The following is a 19,057-nucleotide window of genomic DNA, read 5'->3' on the forward strand; positions in this document are numbered from 1 at the left end:
TTGATCAATATCACTTTGCATCTCTGCAAGCAAATTCTGCCATTTTCCAACTCCTGAATCTTCATCTCCTTTTCTTCTTCTCCCAATCTTTCTTTCGTATGGTACTGTCGATACTGTGACCAACCTTGTTTTGTCCGTCCTTCCTGCAGATCTTGAATCCACGACGCTGAATCTCTACCTTAACACCAAAATCGCCTCATTTCAGAATTGGCATGTTAGTGTGCGATGGCTGGAAAAAAAAACAACCCAAAATGCCTTTTCTTTCTTAGAAATGTTTATATTTCTTTTTTTTTAAAAAAATAAGAGAAATGTTTACATTTCCCCGTTCAACGTCTCCGTCTTCGTCGATTTAGAAGTCAAGAACACCTCTCGCTCTCACATCTATCCGTCCATGGCGACGCCGCCGAGCCGGCCGTGGGCGGAGCTGCAGCACGACCTCCTGGTGGCGATCATGACCCACGTGGGCGCCCCGGGCCTGCTCTCCGGCGGCGCGCCCCGCGCCTGCTCCTCGTGGCGTGCCGCGGCGCGGGACCCGCTCGCGTGGCGCCGGGTCGACCTCCGCGACTGGGCCGCCCTCACCTCCGGCCGCCGCGCCTCCAGCTCCCGCGTCCCCGTCCACGCCGCGCTTTTCGGCATCCTGGAGGTCGCCGCCACGCTGGCGGAAGGGCGGATCGAGGCCGTGCTGCTCCCCGAGTTTGCGGATGAGGATCACCTCCTGTTCCTCGCTGAGAGGTGAAATTTCTTCCCCTTGTTTCTTCAATCCCCTTTTGTTGTTTCCCAGCCCATAAGGAAATGTTGGTTGGCTTTTTAGCTATCGCTATATTGACGCTGAAATATGATTAGGCTATGGTACTGTAGGCGTGAAATCCTCCAAAATGGGCTAATTTAAAGAGATAGATTTCATCTTAGGTGAATTTATTTCTTTGGGAAAATTCTGTGGGTAGACGCCATATTCTTGTAAGCTTGTATATGGATTCTTTGCTGATTTTCTGATTGTTTAGCTGCGTGACTGCTATCTGAATAAGTAATGAAGAAAATGGCACTGTTCATTTGTAATAAGAATGAAAGGCTAAAGTAGATTCATGGGGTAACATAGATGGGAATTGTAGTCCTTGTCACATCCTCTATCTCCAAAACAATCTGAAAAAGATGGTGAGTGTACCTGTACCAATTTCAGTGTTTATTGAATTTAGTTGGAGCAATTGTTTCTTGGCATTATGCATTTACCACATGGTATGAAACTGACATTGAAGAGGTGTAATGATTCAAGGAATAATGTTGCTTCTGCCCAGTGGGTAGAAAATAAACATCAAGAATTTTCTGTTACAAGTTTTATTACCTTTCTTCAGTACAGTCATAGCGAAACATCTGGCACTCATACCTTAGGAACAATGATGCCTTTCATGCTGTTATTTTAGCATGCCTGTTTTGTCATTAGATCATACTGCACGTAATATTGATCCAGATGCGCATATCAGAGAAAAAGGTGCTCTTAGCTATTATTGTGTTATTTGTTCTTAGTTTTTTTATTAAAGTTGATTTTCTTTCATCTTATATTGTGCTTCCATTCGCCATTTTGTTACTTCCATCTGTAATCCAACATGTATTTATTACCATTTTATTGCTGTTACATCGAAGAGTGAACTATTGTCTTGTTAATCAGATGAAGCAGTAGAGTGAAAGTTGGACCATATTACAAGTCATGGAAACTAACACCACTTAGGACTCAGAGACTAAAAAAGCTCCAGTTACAAATTTAGCAGGGGTCTAAGAAATTACCAGTGACACTTGCAGGAACCCAACCAATGGAAATTACAGGTCTTTTGCAAAATCATTGGCTTCTCCCATGGCCATTGCAAATTTTGACTGAAAGATATGACTGCAAGTGTCAAATTTAAGTAGATTAGTTGCTAATTCTAATAGCCATGAGTATCTGACACACAAGCATCTCAACTCATAACATTTCACCAAAACATGTATGGGATATTCATTATGGAAAAGTATGCTTTTTATATGTTTGTGGCTGATGTTTTTGGAAGCACATTTGAACCATTGGGTGTATGGTGTAGCACAATATAGATTGAAAACACCTTGTATGTTAAAGAAAACAGAGCACTAAGGATGACCACAAGGTATAAAACAGAGGATTTATATGATCTAGTTTGCCCCCCTTGACTGTTGTACACACATTCCAAGATGTTTCCCTTGTTCTGTAGGTAGCGGGAAAAAAACAAATTCAGTATGTTGCTAAAATGTTAATTTCCATATTGTTCGGATCTACTCTATCTTTTGTTTGGATATACAACAATATTACAGAATGCCTCTGTAGTTCTTTGTACAGGAAAATTTAGTTATCAATTTCATTCATTTATATTAGTTAAAGTTTTGTTCTGTTCCATGATATTAGTTAAAAATTTCATTCTGTCTTTGATCATTGCAATTGATGTGGTTTGTACTTGTAGTTGACATTCTTTTTATGTCACCTTTTTTTTGTTAATATGTTCCCAGCTTAAGTTTACAAACTCAAGTTTATAATTTTTGTTAGAACACGGGCAAGCTGGGAGGTGTGTGAATGATATTTTCAGTGCAAATTTGCAGCAGCCACAAACTTGCTAGAATGATTCTGCATGTTTTCTTATTCCAAATCAACTCTTTGTGGTTGACACTTTTTATTGCTGCATTCTGATTGTTATGAATTCTCATAACATCATCAACATGTGGCAATGTGCTTTTCGTTTCACATGGATGTCTCCCTAATCGGCTACAGTTAGCCTTCGAACGTTCTGTGGCTATGATTATTTAAAGTCTGAGCTAAATCTATGTCTGTTTTTCCCAGGTGTCCGAACCTGCACTATTTCAGCCTTCCTAGCACCTGTATGACTTACGATCAGTTCTGTAAGGCGATTGGCGAATTTCATTCGCTTAAAGGCATGGCAGTGGATGAGAGTCTTATCAACTATGATGTCCTCCTCCACGTGCATCAGTGCTGCCCAGACTTTGTGGAACTGAAGGTGTCTGCTTTGTACGTGGATGAAGAGATGGCTTCGATCATCTGCAACTCTCTTCCTCAGCTGAAGAAGCTTGAGATACCAAGCTCAGACATGCCTGCCGCTGCAATAACAAAGTTCCTTGATTGCCTAGAGGAGCTGGAGTACCTGGACATATCAGGTTATGAGACATCAGCGATCTCCAGCACTGTTCTTGAGAAAGCATCACGGCTCAAGGTCTTTCTCTGGAACTCCAAGTTTGAGCTCGGGGAGTTTGTGGACTGCTCAAACTGTGGGGAGCACAACATTAACCCTGGAGAGCCCTGTAAGTGCATGATGGAGCACAAGGTGATGGACTGGCTGGCTGGACCTTCACAGGCTTCCTGAACCAATGGCTTCAATGTCATTTTGTTGTTAAATTATGACGTTTTTATCTTTGTAAAATGTCAACCCTTGTCATATTTGGTGTTTGATCCATGTAACAGCAAATCCGTACTTGGAAATTTTAACTGCACTGTCATTATACCTTCTCTGAGAGTCTGAGGCGAAAAGGTTGAGATCGATTTCCTTGAACACGCCGTCCATGATTGTTCATTAGTTATGCATTTTAGTAACAACATTTTTGTGTCTGCTGTTTCTGTTCGTGACAGAAGACTTTAACTTGGTAGTTACCTGTGTCGTGCGCCAACGAAAAGATTCAGAAATTTCTCGCTCCACCATTCGTATCTGCACTCAAATATTTAACAGGAGGTTAAATATTTTGCATTTTGCAACCTGCTTTTGTTACTAAAATGCTTTTGCATTTTGCATTTTGCAACACATCCCAATCCCATGTGTTCAGAACTGAACGTACCCAAAAAAAAAAAGAAAGAAAAATGTAACCATTGGACGATCAGAATTCAGAAACCGCACTAAACACATCCTATAGTCGTACTATTTGAAGAAATCGCCGCCGCCGCCGACGTGCCACCGGCCCATTGGCCTCCTCCAATGGCAGACCATGCACCGGAGGTTCCTCTTGGCGTAGGGCATCAGCGCGCCGCAGGACGGGCACGTGCTCGGGGACCGCGGAGGGGGCACCCGCGGCGCCCGAGGCGGGGACGGCGTCGCCGGCCTGTGCGCCGCCCCCTGCGGCTGCGGCGGTCTCGCCGCGTCCGCGTAGCTCAGCCTCCGCCCCTGCTGCTGGTGAGCTCCCCGAGGCTGCCTCGGTTGTGGTTGCGGTTGTTGCGGCGGGTCTGGCGGTCTCGGCGGCGGGCGCCCGGGCTGCGGTGGGGCGGCGGCAGTCGCCGCGTCGTCGTCTGCCGGCCGGTGCCTGGCGGACAGCTCTTCCCAGGCGGCCTGGACGAGCTTGAACGCGCCGTCGGCCGCCGCGGAGGGGTTCTTGTCGGGGTGCACCAGGAGGCAGAGCCTCCGGTGCTGTCTCTTGATGTCGTCGTGGGCGACGGCCGACGGGTGCGGCGGATGCAGTAGGCCCAGCACGGCGTACCAGTCGACGGGCTTCCGCGCGGCCGCGGCGTGCACGTCGTAGGCCGCGACGGCCTGCGCGGTGCCGGGGAGGCTCGGACTCGGAGACGACTTTTCACACCATGGTCAAACCACCTGTTTACCGGTGTTATGGAAAAGAAAACTGAATTTTGAGTGTTATTATATATATATAAATTAAACATCATTTTGGCCTAAGCATAAATAATTTTGTTGCATGCTCATCAATCCTACCTAGAGTTGATGTGCCACTTATGCAGTGCAGTTCAATACTTATGCCCGGATAGCAATTAGAGCGCGCAGTGTGTAAGGCTAAGGCAACCGTGCACCATCCGATGGGGAAACTTGAGTACAACGCTTGCCGGCCATTTCTCTTAACAAAATGTCTTCCAGTGGAACTAAAAATTTCAGCTGGGAAATATGGCAAGGGACGAAAGCGAAGGGAACATGTTGCGCTTGCGCATGACTCGTAGCTACGAGAGCACACGTGCTGAAACTGGAATTTTTTTTTCTTTGAGAAAATATTGTCTATGACTAGAGTCTATATTGCGCCAATTATGCATCAAAAGACTTCGACGAACATCAGAGAGGACGTACAGTTAGCTTTAATTTGCCTCCGAAGTGAAACGCGATGCAGTAAAAAAAACATCGTTTAATTTATTGCAATTCATGAGGTTAATAAAGCGTGCCCAAAACAAGAAATTCAACACACCGCCGGCGAACAAACAAACCCTAATCATGTCTCACAACACCAGATTGCGAAGAAGATGTTGAGCGCTACAACGCCTAGTAGTTGTCCTCCTCGAAGAAGTCGTCGTCGTCGTCGTCGTCAGGCGGCCGATTGTACATGGAGCTCCACTGGCAGCTCCCGCACCGGAAGCTCCTCCTGCCGTTGATGGTGCACGCGCCGCAGGCCGGGCACCTGCCCCCGATCGGCGAGGTGGACCTCCGGCCCGTCGTCGGAGGCGGCGGCTTCTGCCCAGTCGCCTGCTGCGCGTAGCTCGGCGTCCTCGTCGCCCCAGCCCTCGGCGCCGCCCTCGCCGGCGCGGGAGCGGCTCTACGCGGCATCTGCACGACCGTGGGCCGCGGCCGCGGCCACGGCGGCGGGGCCTGCTGGCGCTGCTGCGGTGGCCGAGGGGGTTGCTTGGCCGCGGCCGGCGGCGCGGCCCCCGGCGGGTGCCCGGCGGAGAGCGCGTCCCAGGCGGCCTGCACGAGCTTGAACGCCCCGTCGGCGGCGGGACAGGGGTTCTTGTCGGGGTGCACGAGGAGGCAGAGCCTGCGGTACTGCCGCTTGACGTCGTCGTGGGTGATGGTGGGCCCCGCCGGATGCAGGTCCAGCACGGCGTACCAGCTGTCGGGGGGCCTCCGCCTGGCGGCGGCGGCGTGCACGTCGTAGGCCGCCACGATCTGCGCCGTGCCGGGGAGGCCCGGGGCGAGCCTGACCGCCGACTGCATCCACTGCCTCGCGCCGTGGACGTTGCCCGCGAGGAAGCACTTCTCGGCCAGCGCATGCGCCTTGCGGGCCTGCTCCTCCTTGGTGGTGGCGGCGTCCGCCATGGCCGCGGCCGCGGCCGCTGCACGCGCGCGCTGGGATCGGTCGGTGTTGGGATGCCTTGGGGGGGCCTGGACATTAGTTGCGTTGCGCCGTGCCTTTATAGGCAAGCGTTGGATGAGGAGGTGCGTTCGAGTCGGTGTGGAGCACTGGTGTGGAGCACTGTGGACTGAGCGGGTCGAGACGTGCGTGACGCGGGCAATGGGTTGTTCGGATTCGCTTGCGGTTTCGTGGCACGCACGGTTGAGGGACGGTGGACTCCCCACGAAGGAAGCCAGGAAATACCGCGCGGCACGCGCGATCCGTCTTTTGACCTGACCATCCGTCCGTCCCCAGTAACCTTTTCCGTAATATTATATCTTTTTTAAGTAAGGGAATGCACAATAATCGGACGGGAACGGAACGATCAGTGGTAGTGCTGCAAACTCTAGACAGGCCAAAAGTAGCCCACAACCTATTAAATCAACAGATTTAGCCCATGAAGCCTCTAGACAGGCCAAAAGTAGCCAACAACCTATTAAATCAACAGATTTAGCCCATGAAGCCTTTTCTATTTGTTTCCCATTTACTTTTTCTTTGGGCTCTAGCATGCACCGTTATATAACCTACTAAAACTATTGGAGCGATTTTACTGCAGTCTTGGAACATATTTTTTCATGTGGAACATTTTTTCCTTCAATTGTAACACTTTTATTTCTCTACTGATTATTTTTTTTCTAGTGTCATGTCAGTGGAAAATTCTGTTATACTCCTAGAACATTTTGTTCGGTTTTTTAGAATAACTTTTACTCAGCTGGGTTTTTAATTTTATTATCCTGAACAGTTTTTAGAATGGCTTGTTATGAAATGTCACCGTTAGAGATGAGGCCCACGAGCCAAAAAAAAAAGATGACAAAACAAGCTAAAGGATACCAAAGAGTGTGCGTGATGGTTTAAATGGGCCACACTTAAAGATGGGCTAAAAAAGAGTTATGGACTTTTATTTAGGCCTAGTGGGTGGGGTTTAGGTTCATTGACTTCCAGCTAGATGGAAGTGGAACATAAGTGTCCATCCATGCAAAATCAGTAAAACTTGAAACTGTAGTTTCAGACTCCAATGATAAACCAACTCCCAAATATTCAAACTTCAAAGCATGTTTTAAGGAATGATTAAAACAAAAAACAAATCAAAGTGTGAGAAGCAAAGATAAAAATGCACTGGCATTTTCGATAGGTAGTGGAAGGTGTGGCAAGTATAACGACGAGGTCTACTACCACTGCCATGGTGACGGTTTGTGTCCATGCTTCTCTTATCACGTCTTTCACCTGCGTTCTTGTAAACACTTTTCTCATTTCTGAACCACATGAAACTACCCAAAATTTACTCTCAGAAAAATCTAAGCGTACTTTATTTTGATTTTTCATTCCTGCATCTTACAAAAATTTCGTTCGCTGCTCCACATGAGACATCACAGCGACGTCATTTGTGTGTACGGATGGGCAGTAGGTGTCGCTGTTTCGACAAAGCCATGCAATGAATGCCAACGGAGCGTCATGACAATCGCGCGTCCAGCAACAGTTTCTTCCTACCTTCGCCCCTAAGCAACACGACCCTTTATAACACCTCCAGCAACTCGTCACAGATAAACCTCGCAGAGACCTCAGAAAAAAAAAGGTGAAATTTTCAAAGATTTTAAATTTCACATCTGAAAAAATGGTGGCCGTCGAGCCGAAAGCCGCCGCCCACCAGTTCACCGTGGTCATCGACGGCGTCGAGACGGCCGTCCACGAGGGCGTGCTCCGTTGCAGCGGCGGCGGCACGGTGGCCGTGGTCGGCCCGGGCGTCCTCGAGGTCACCCGGCTCCAGCACGTCGTGGTTCGTGGCGGCGGCGGCGGCGACGTCCGCTTCTCCCGGTGCGTGTACGCGGCCGCCGAGGACTGCGGCGCGGCGTCGTTCCACCGGTGCGGCGCGGTGCGCGCGGACGGGGCGCGCGGCGTGTCCGTGCGCCGGTGCCGGTCCGCCGACGTGGCGCGCGCGGGCGCCGTGGCCATCCGCCGCTGCGCGGGCGCCGCGCGCGTCCGCGGCGCCGGGGAGCTGCGCGTGGGCCGGTGCCGGGAGGCCGACGTCGGCGGGTGCGCCGACGCGGCCGTGGCGCGATGCCGCGCCGCGCGCGCCGACTGGTGCGGCGCGCTCGCGCTGGGCCGCTGCGGCTCCGCCGACGTCACCCGCTGCGGCGCCGTGCGCGTCGACCGATGCCGCGACGCCAGCGTGTCCGGGTGCGGCGCCGTGGCCGTGCGCCGCGGCAAGGTGAGCGTGGTCGAGGTGCACAAGCCCATGGCGCCGCCGATGTACCAGCAGGCGGAGCCTGTCCTCGCGGCGCCGGTGGAAATCATGAGCAAGTGAACGGGAGGCTCTACAAGTCTACGTGCATGAACGATGCCGTCCTACTACCATGTTCATATCAGTATGATGTGATATTTCGTATTTGTGTGATGGGGAACCGGGGTATTTACGAAGAACTACATGCTTTTTCGATATTAACCTGTAATGTAATCCTACCAATATGCATGGATGTTTTCCATTTTTTTTAATGTTAGCACTGTACTTATGTATGTCACTTTATAACAACAATATATCTAAATAAATAATATTGTTTGTGGATAAGCTATATTTTGTGGCTCACACGCTCGACACGCGATCCTGTTCTCTACGTGGTGAGGAGCTGGGTATGTAGGTGGTAATTTTCGTAAACAAAAGTCTTTAATTAATTGGTTCCACGCCGTGAGATTCCTATTTTTGTGTGGATTTGGATTGGCAAAAGCTATCACTCACTCGAGTGATTTGTGACAATCTCTCACTCGATTTTTTTCCCTCCCTATCTCCACGCGATTTCATGTTTCTTCTCCGATTCTGATTAAACCCTGGCGAGATTAGGGGTTCGGGTTAGGGAGTCGGGGTTTCCGAGGTGGAGCTCACTAGCAGCCCTAGAGGGAAGGTCGGCGGAGGTAGGCTGGCCCGACGGAGATGGTGAGCAGGACGGTGAGGCGTGATAGCGATGGCACCGTCAGCCGGGTAGTGGAGGAGGTCGGTTGGGCAGGGTCGGGGCGGGGGCGATGATGGTGACTACAGTAGTGGTAGGAAACGGCAGCAGGAGGGGTAGGATGGCGGCTTCCATGAGCAAGCTAGGGTCTCACGGAAGCTTCGCGCCGGCGAGACCCTAGCCCGCTCAGCGAGACCTTAGCCCACCCGTGGTAGGGTGGAGGCATGTGGGCACGGGGACGGGGGCAATGGAGCTCGGGGAGAAGAAAATAGTGTTGGCGTTGGGAGGTAGAAGATGATGAAGAGGCGTTGTGCATCTGACGCCTGAAAAAATCGAGTGAAGAAGGCTCCTGTTTTACATGCCATGATACGAGTTTAGTGTCCATACAAATTTAGTAATTATCTTCATCTTGGACGCGTATGGCACTATGGCCGTCAAATGAAATGCCGTCGAGAAGGTTTTCCTCGGCGTCTATGGGCTTTCGGGGTAAGCGTCGTTTAAACTAAGGTCCCGTTTGGTAAGACTTCTCAAAGTGCTTCTCCACCGGCTTTTGGTGAAGCCGTACCAAAGGGTCAATTTCAAAACAGCTTCACCACCAAAGCCGGGGAGAAGCCGCAAAACAGCTTACACTAGAGAGGAGAAGCCGAAAAAAGTAGCTTCACCGGCCTTGTCCTCTCTCTCCCAGCATAAAGTGATCATAAAATTATATATATTGCCATTGAGAAGCCATTTTACTAAACAGTTTGCAAAACGGCTTCAACTTCACAAAAAAGGTCACTCCACCAAAGGAGCTAAAGCCGAAGCTGTTTTATGAGAAGCCGAAGCTCTACCAAACGGGACCTAAGGAGCCCTCGGTAATCATAGGGAAATGCTGTATGACTATGCGAAGACACGTCTGTCACTCGGTGTGGCAGGGTGCTTCCGGGAAAGCTTCTCATCTCATCCCAGATGGTCCATGAACACGCTAGCGACCAGTACGCCAATAAACAGGCCACGATAGGACCAACTGCGCAACCACCTCATACATTTATTCCGACCCCAAGATCGCGTCCATCCACCGCCAAAAAGCTCCCATCTTTCCTCCTCAACAACCTGCTCGACAGCTGACCTGCCCAAAACCACCAAAAGCAGATCGATGTGGAGCACTCCAGCTCACCGGCCTGCAAACCCGATGGCGCTCGTCGACGCCAAGGCCGAAGGCGCGTCCACCTCCGCCGAGCCCGTGGCGCCCGCGCACCCCGTGTTCCTCGTCGTCCTCGACGGCGTCGAGACGCCCATCCACGAGGGCACGCTCTACGGCAACGGCGGCGGCTCGGTCACCGTCACCGGCCCCGGCAACCTCTCCGCCGACGGCCTCCGGAGCGTTCTCGTCCGCGGCGGCGGGGCCGGGACCACCGTGCGGTTCACGCTCTGCGCCGACGCGGCCGCCGAGGGCGTCGGGGCGGCGTGGTTCGACCGCTGCGGCGCGGCGCGCGCGGAGGGGGCGCGGGAGGTGTCCGTGACCCGGTGCCGCGCCGCGGAGGTGGAGCGCGCCGGGAAGGTCGCCGTCGAGCGGTGCCGGGACGCGCGGCTCCGCGGCGGCGGGGCGGCCGTCGCCGCGCGGTGCCGGCGCGCCGACGTGGAGAGTTTCGGCGGGGTGCGCCTGGCGCGGTGCAAGGCCGCGCGGCTCGACTGGTGCGGCACCGTGGAGGTCGAGATGTGCAGGGCCATCGACGTCAGCCGGTGCGGCGCCGTCACCGGGGAGCGGTGCCGCGTCGTCAACGCCGCCGGGTGCGGCAGCGTGGCCGTGGCGCACGCCGAGGTCAACATGGTGGAGGAAGAGCAGCTGTTGTCGATGAATGAGCCTGGAGCCGCGTTCTCGGCGCCGGCGGCGAGCCATGTCTGTGGAGCAGCTGAAGAAGATCCGGCAGCTGCAGGCGATACTGCATCATATCTGTCGTAAATGGAACACGAACTCGTGCACAAATTGTTCAGTAGGCTTCATGATTCGTGATTACTCCCTTGCTTGAATGTATCCTCGCTACATTTTTCTAAATTGGTGGGACGTGGATCGATTCAGCAGCGCGCAATCCTGATCATTTGGTTCTGTGATGGCAACTTCCAAATTCATTTCAAAGTTTCTAACCACACCTACCAAAATAGTGTTTGTACGTGCTTCATGGATCATGAACATAACATTCGCTCTGGACTCTGGTTGAGAATTTGAGATGAGGATCAATACATGATACATCATCCCACAAGGGTAAGTACATATGAATCGTATGATCTGCTTTGTGATCTGTTCATGAGGAGGCGTAAAAGGCCTGGACTCTTTGCCCCTTCGCTTTAGCAGATGAATGAGATGCGACTATATTATTCCAAATTTCCATCTTGACGTTTCGTGTGCGATCTGTGTTAAGTGCACGATTGGAAGGTTATCAATCTCTTCTCTATCTCTATCTCTTCTTTACCTAATATCTATCTATCTATCTATCCATATCTATATCTGTACCTATTTATAAAGTGTGAACCGCTTCTCCCCACTTTTTTGGTTTGGTCCAATTTTAGTCATTGACGGGTAGGCCTAACAATAATAATTGATGGGTGGACCTAACAATTGTTTTATTGACCATGATGTGTGTCCCTCTCCGGTCTCAGTCTCCCCCGTCGCCCCCGCCCGCGCCCGCCCATGGAGTCACAGGCCCGCGCTGCGCTCCGAAAACGCTTTGGGGGAGAGGCTCCGCGTGTGGGACCCTCCAGGCGGGTGGGGCGGGGGCGCGGGGGCTGCTTGCGGTGGCGGTCGAGGCGGGGTGGGGTCCGAGGCGGCCGGGGATTCGTCGGAGAGCGAGGGGAAGTTGAGGTCGGAGAAGGAGAAGTCGCCGTCCGGGTCGAGGAGGAGGTCCGCGTTGGGAAGCGGAGGAACGACTCCGAGTGGGCATGTCGGTGGTGCCCCCAGGGGACGGCGCCGCCGCCGCCCGATGACGGCGCCGGTGCGGCCGGCAGCGGGAAGCGCGGGTCCATGTGGGTCGGCGACGGCGGCTAGGTCGTTAGCTAGCTCTCGCACCCTGTGGCGGCGGAGGCGGGCTCGCGGCTGTCCGACACGTGGTCTCTTGTGAGGGTAGAGAGAGAAGAGGGAGAGCAGTGGGTCGGGTTGGTGGGCGTGGCGTACGTGGGAGGAGTAGAAGGGTGGAGGATGTGGGGTTGCTGCCGCTGGCCACCGCGTAGTCCCCGATTCACTGAGGTGGCGAGCTCTGACACGGATCTCGAGGTTGACGGATGGTGGAAGCAGGCCTGGGTTGGGGCGGAGGGTGCGGGGAGCGTGGGGAATCTTGGCATGGAGTAAACGGTGTGGACGCAAGGTGGTGTCTGAGGGAGTTCGGATGGACTCGGTGTATGGGTCACAACGGCTTGGGCTAAGATCTCCTGCGCTGCCCTGACTGTGCCACCCTCCAGTCCAGCTCCCCGTCGCTCGCCGCCCCTCCACGTCCCGCGCCGCCCTCTAGTCCGGCTCCCCATCGCCGCCCCTCCGCGTCCTGCGCTGCCCCCCCTCTGAGCTGCGCCCGTGCCCGCCCAGGGAGTCGACCTCCCGATCCGCTGTAGTCTGTCCCCCTCCCCCGCACCGCACCACTTGGGCTCCCTCCCGGAGTTCGCCGCTGCCCCAGCTTCACTGCTCGAGCTGCGCCTGCGCCCGCCTAGGGAGTCGGCCTCCCACTCCGTCGCCGTATGTCCCCCTCCCCCGCACCGCACCACTCGGGCTCCCTCCCGGAGTTTGCCGCGAACGGACGGGGAATGTAGTGAAGGTTCACTCACCAGCGGTGGACGAAGGCTTGGGCGCGGGAGTGACGGATGCGGTGGAGGAGCAGGAGCAGGTCGTGGAGACAGCAGATGCATCGGAGGGCGTAGGGATGGGCAGAGTTCAGTTCGTCTCGGCAAAGAATTGCAGCAGAGAAGGAGAATTGGGGGTGGGAGCGGGAAGAAGAGCAGAGGAGGGGAGGGGAGGGCACCCCGCCGCTTCCTTTCCCTGAGAGAATTGCAGCAGAGGGAACGGCGAAGAATGAGGAAGCTTCCCGGAGAAAAAGGTTCCAGGAGAGTTAATGGGCTGGGCTATGCATGTAGGATGTCCGGCAGCTGTGTGTGTGACCCAACCAAGCTGCAAGCCTATTTTGGGTGGACCGAGTGGGCTGGTATCGCCAGGTTTGGTAGGCTTAGTTGGGCCTATTGTTCCAGCGGTTTTATTCAACGTTGTGCTTCTGACTGAGCGTTTCCTGTTCTTTTTTTTTAAAAAACATGCTCTATAATTAATACTTTATTCAATTTTCACAGAAGTACTAATAGACATTTGTAAGAACTTAGAAAATATAATATTTGTAGCACCACCTGGTGGTAAATATAAAAGTCACGGTACCGTACTGCGAAGATATAAAATTATCCAATACCCGTAGTAACGCACGGGCAAGTCCATACATTAATTAATTAATTTGCAAACATCTAAATAGATTTTACTCTTAGTACTCTCAACTACAACCATTCCCATCCTCAACCTAATAAAACTCAACTATAGCTATTACTCTTCTATAAAACATATTAAAACATGATTAGCTACATATAGACCATATTATATAGTATGGTAATACCGGTAGCAATGCACGAACGTATTTGCTAGTACACACACCTAATATTAAAGTGCGGTTATTTCTTCCAACCGTCGTGGTTGTTTTGCAAAAAAAGTCCCTCAACTTTTTTGTAATCAACCGTAGTCCTTGGAATATGTCTTGACAATTTTGCAAAAAGATCCCAAACTTTACTGCAATCGTGGACGCCGGGGTTGGGGCCACCCGCACCGGGGTTGAGCCGCCCGCGCCGGCCGGCCTTGCTTGGGCTGTGCCGTCTGTCGCCGCCGTGGAGCTGGAGCCGGCTAGCCACCCGCACCGCTGCGCCGGCAGGCCTCGCCTGGTCTATGCCGTCTGTTCGTCGCTGTGGAGCTGGAGTCGGCCGGCCACCCGTGCCACTGGTGGCCATGCTGGCCGCCTCCGCCGTCGGAGCCGGGGCCGGGGTGAACGCCGCGCCTACCGGCTTCACCGTGGGGTCGGGCCAAGGGAGCCACGCTGGTCGCCTTCGCCGCCAGGGCTGGGGCTGGGGTGGCTGCTGTGCCTGCCGCCTCCGCCGCCGGTGTCGGGCCGAGGTGGCCGCACCGGCCGTCGGGGCTCCTTTGCGGGGGCGCACAGGAGAGGTAGGAGAGAAGAGAGAGAGGAGATAGGGCTAGGAGAGAGAGGAGAGATGGGAGAGAAGAGAGAAAGGGAGGAGATAAGGTTGGCTGGTTAAGCACCTCGCCTCCTCCCCACGACCGCGCCTCCCCGAGTCCTCCATCCGCCGCCTCTGTGCGCCGCCACGCCGAGCCGCCTCCGAGCGCCCAACGCTATCGCGGACCCTGACCGGTGTGGACCCTACCCGGCCTTCCCTCCATGCCAGCACAACAGGACGCTCTGCTATGCCCTGCCGCCGCCACCGCTGCAAACAACGGATCCATAGAGGAGCCATATGCACCCACGTGCGGCCCCAAGGAGCGGCGGAGGTGGGCAGCGCGCGATCCGGCCGATGGCGGTGGTGGGCAGCGCGCGATCCAGCCACCGGCAGCGACCATGGATGTCCTGGTCGACCTCCCAATCCACTCTTTGCAGACCTGCACTCGAGCCGAGCCATCGCCAACGTCCGAATTCGGGCGGCGTGATGTGGATCCGGTGGACGTGCCGGTGTGGGGGCAGCCATGGCATCCTCACCATTCAAGTTCTTCTCGGTGCTACTGGGAAGCTGAAGCAGCTGGCGGCATCATGAAGTAGCTGTCGTGGTGGGATAGGCGCTTCCTCTCCCGCTCGTCGCACCTCGCCATGGACGGGAGCTTTGCAAACAGGGCGCGTGGGGAGCAGGTCGTCACCGGGTGGCCTGCTTAAATCTCCTCCATCGCCGACGAGGCCATCGACGACCGTGATGGAAGGCCCGCCCAGGCGCCGGCGGTCATCTGCCCTGCATCGACCCGGCCACACTCACCACGCCTGAGGATATCCACTACACCGCCATGGAGCTTGCTAAGGCATCAGTGCAAGCAGGGTAGCAGGGCGCCGTCGCCTGTGTTTGCTGCTCTATGCTTGCCACCTATTGAAACAACCATGCTCACCACGACGAGGCAATTTTGCTGCCTGTTAATCTGGTCATTCTTGAGACACCCAAGGTGATTTGCTGTGCTTGATGCTCTGTTCTTCTAATGCTTGCACTTTAAGTGTTTGATGAAATGTCACTTCAAGCTGATAAATCATTCTTTCAGTCTATGCTGCTGATTGCCTTTGTTACCATATTTCTATGCTGTTGCCTTCTGTGCTAGAATAAGTGCTGAGGCATTTCAAAAAATCGTATCTGCTTCAAAGACAAGCTTTCAGATTTCTTCCAATAGTGGTCAGAGGCCCTAACAGATTTTGACTTGTGCAACCTATCTAGCTAGCTTCTTAAATTTCTCTCTGGAGTGTTTATTTTTTTACAAGGATCAATTTCTTGCTAACTATTCAAACCGGTTGAGCTTATCTATTTTGTTTAAGTATAATATCAGAGTATGAGGTTTGTAATCTTGTGATCCCTGGTTCAGATCTTTCAGTACTTCTTCTGAAGTCATACTTGATGCACATTCTAGCTGGGCTTGATTCCGTGAAACTTAATACTTACCATGGCTATAGGGGGAATTAGGACCGATAATGCTTAGCATGATTAATTCTAACAAAAACATTAATTGTATTGATACAACTGATATGCACTTCTGTGGTGTTGGGCTTGCTTTACTGTGTTGATCATATGTGATTTATCCTGCATAAAGACTAGGCTAAACATATATACAAGGTGAATGCAACTTTGAATGGTATAGTTTTCTCAATCCCTGCTATATATTCCTAGGTGTTATATATATATATATATATATATATATATATATATATATATATATATATCTTTGTTGATGATAGACTAGCCTTTTATATTCGTAGCTGACTCTTAAAGTCTATGGTGTATTGCATACTAGCATTCAACCTGCTCTGGTTATTTCTGTGCAGATTTATCAGGCGCTCAACCTTGCTCTTTTTTAGCCTAGCAATACTCTTAGATATAATGCTTGCATCTTTATCTGAAACGGGTTGTGCTCTAATCTTTGATCTAAAGTTTTTTTTCTGTTACCTACCTAAATCTGTCATTTTATTTACAATCTCATTATTTTTTATATAATCCCTTCTCTTTTATTATACTATCTTCTCATGGCAAACGTGTTTCTTCTCTAAATTTATAATACATTTTTGGATTACTAAATGATCTTGAAGTTGTCAACTACAAAGTTTAAAATCTCATCGAGCTCTACAATTTTGATATAAAGTTTGTATTCATCTGAGATCATATGCAAAAGTTTGTATTAAAAAAATATAGAATCATTCCTCTTTGTTTCTATTTACTTAGCCCAACAACGATTGCGCTGTCATCGTCATCATACATCCTGATGCCGTTCCCATCGTAGGTCGCCTTCTACCGCGGCAATGGGACTCCGAACGACGGTCACCACTCAGAGCTGTGCCCGCCCCCGCTACCGTCGAAACGCACGAGTCCATGTGTGGGTCCCACGTAATAAACAGATGACATCAAACCACCCACAAATATTTTCTGCTACTAGCAAAGAAAGGACTATTAGGGATAACACACCAACATATTGTGAAGCGAAACCAACATATTAGGAACATCGAATAATAACGTGAGAGCAAGCAAGGACCCGTAGCAACGTACGGGCATTTATGTTAGTATATATATGAAGTGCGGTTGTTAATTCTAACTGTCGAGGTTGTTTTGCAAAAAAATTTCTCAACTTTTTCGTAATCAACCCGCAGTTTTTGGAGTTAGACTGGACATAGTTCTTGACGATTTTGAAAAAAAATTCCTTTCTTCCTCGTATCGGTGGAAGTCAAGCGCCGGTGGCGTGCTTGGCTTGCGTCGAGGTCGTGAAACGGGAGGAGGATGTTGGCCGACTTGACGTCGAGTGGAGGATCTGCCGGTGGCAGATCGTGGTGAAGGTACGCAAGCGCTCTAGCGACATTGATGGCGATGTGCCGCCACGCCGGCCATGGCAGGAGGCGCCGCCGCTCCTCGCCGTTGAACAACCACCAGTCCAGCAACCCGTGCTCGAAGAACGGGTAGACCAGGTACTGGCTGCCGCTCCCGCGTAGGAGGTAGTAGCCGAGGAGGCGTACCAAGCTGCGGTGGTGCACGCTTGCGACGATGGAGACCTCTCTCAGGAAATCAGCCTCGCCGACGGGCTTGTCGCTGGTGATACGCTTGAAGGCGACCGCTGTGCCGTCGTCGAGGACGCGCGACTTTGGAAGACTTCGCCGGAGCCGCCGCGCCCCACCAGCTAGGTTCCGAAGTCCCCGGTCACGGCTCGGATCTCGTCGTACGAGAACTTCCACGGCAGCTCCTCGATGTGGAACGTAGTCTGCTGCACCGTATTACTACACCATGTTTCTTCTTTCAGCACCGGCAGCTCAAGTGGCGCGTCGGCATCAACCTCAGCAGCTGCGCCACGAGAACGAAGCTTCCATATACAGTATACCGTTAGAGCCAGGAGATTGCAGGAGGACCTGATAGCTATGGTAGCATTGCCGCGCTTGGCACTGGCAGCTGAGAAAGAGCCTTCTCCTTCCGATTCGATTGGGTGAAAGTGCATAGGCAAGCAATGGCAGCGTAGCACACAGATTCAAGAGCGATCATAAGCAAGAAGAATCAAAATGAAAATAATAAAGACAACCAAGGGATGTGAAAGCCGCTTCACTACCTTGCACAAGGCAGAGGCACGGGCACAATACCACCCTCGATCTTGAGGAGCAACACCAACAGCCTGGCATGCCTGTGCACTCGAAAAAGAAGCAGTTACAGGATTGGTGGCTCAACTCTTCAACTAACAGTCTCAGATTTGAGGAGGACAATCACAAGAAACAAGTCTTTCTGATCCCTCCCAACGGGACAAACAACATCACATTATCACCCAAGTTTTGTACCATGTGAATTGGGACGTGTGATGCTTTTTTCCATCCGTACGTTGTACGGGCATATTTCCTAGTCAACTCTAAACTCTTGTTATTACGTTCTTGACTTGTTGCACTTGGATTTGAAGGGCTGATGCAAGTATGCAACCATTGGGTATAAGAACCTCATATTTAATTTGAGAGTCAAAATGGTATCCGTGTTGTTTCAGAGTGAAAGATTGAGACAGACTCGGTCGAACTAAACTGCTGCCAAGTTTCACACGTTTAGATTTGTTCGATCGATGTCAGCTAAAATCTGAAGGTGACAGGACAGTAGTTTTATATGTTGTTATCTGGTTGCCTTTCACAACGTGTTAGGCTCTATTTGGATCCAGGACTAAACTTTGACCGGCTAATGATCCAAACAGTGGGAAACAGTGGGACTAAAGGTGGGCTAAAAATTAGCTAACCTCCCAACTAAACTTTAGTTTATTAGACCTCTCAATCAAACAAAAATACCCTCCCACTAAAATCTTACCATTTTTTCTCCTACACCCTTAAGGATATAACGGACTTTTACCAATAAATGGGCTAAAAATTAGCTCCGGCTCCAAACAAGACAAGACTAATTTTAGCCAACTAAAGTTTAGACGTTTAAACTTTAGTCAAGGCTAAATATTAGTTTTGCTCCATTCAAATAGGCCCTTATTGATATTGAATGATACCATGGTTGATTGGTTGTACCTTGATGATGTGGTGCTCTTGCTGATGTAATAAAACTATACACTTTCCAGGAAAGACAATTTCATGTACACTTTTGCTCAGAGTTGCCTTTGTTGAGCAGGTGGATTGTTTTTTACTTCTCGGTAGTGTGAACTAGTAGTACAGCAATGTGCGCTTATGCACCGGCTAGCAAATTTAAAACAAGTACTACAATTTAAAATCTATAAGACCCTGAACTGATTTAAATTGCTTATCTTCTCGCTAACTCTCTCTTTA

The 19,057-nt window shown here is 51.4% G+C and overlaps 4 protein-coding genes across 4 annotated transcripts; 3 read left to right on the forward strand and 1 right to left on the reverse strand.

The window, feature by feature from the left end:
* The first annotated feature begins 126 nt into the window (after nt 1–126).
* On the forward strand, nt 127–3,560 carry LOC101777426 (F-box/LRR-repeat protein At3g48880). Its single transcript, XM_004982504.4, has 2 exons — nt 127–732; nt 2,837–3,560. The coding sequence occupies exons 1-2, from the start codon at nt 392–394 to the stop codon at nt 3,372–3,374; spliced, it is 879 nt and encodes a 292-aa protein (XP_004982561.1). The 5' UTR covers nt 127–391; the 3' UTR covers nt 3,375–3,560.
* A 360-nt stretch (nt 3,561–3,920) lies between these two features.
* LOC101780817 (basic salivary proline-rich protein 4-like) lies at nt 3,921–4,838 on the reverse strand. Its single transcript, XM_012848949.1, has 2 exons — nt 4,815–4,838; nt 3,921–4,562 (listed from the first exon to the last, which is right to left on the reverse strand). The coding sequence occupies exons 1-2, from the start codon at nt 4,836–4,838 to the stop codon at nt 3,921–3,923; spliced, it is 666 nt and encodes a 221-aa protein (XP_012704403.1).
* Nucleotides 4,839–7,629: 2,791 nt separating this feature from the next.
* On the forward strand, nt 7,630–8,669 carry LOC101777834. Its single transcript, XM_004982505.3, has one exon. The coding sequence runs from the start codon at nt 7,715–7,717 to the stop codon at nt 8,402–8,404; it is 690 nt and encodes a 229-aa protein (XP_004982562.1). The 5' UTR covers nt 7,630–7,714; the 3' UTR covers nt 8,405–8,669.
* Nucleotides 8,670–10,056: 1,387 nt separating this feature from the next.
* LOC101778240 lies at nt 10,057–11,290 on the forward strand. The gene has a single exon (XM_014805857.2). It carries the CDS (start codon nt 10,177–10,179, stop codon nt 10,981–10,983), a length of 807 nt encoding a protein of 268 aa, XP_014661343.1. The 5' UTR covers nt 10,057–10,176; the 3' UTR covers nt 10,984–11,290.
* The last annotated feature ends 7,767 nt before the right edge of the window (nt 11,291–19,057 follow it).

Source organism: Setaria italica, chromosome IX (genome assembly GCF_000263155.2).
Source record: "Setaria italica strain Yugu1 chromosome IX, Setaria_italica_v2.0, whole genome shotgun sequence".
Taxonomy (NCBI): Eukaryota; Viridiplantae; Streptophyta; class Magnoliopsida; order Poales; family Poaceae; genus Setaria; species Setaria italica.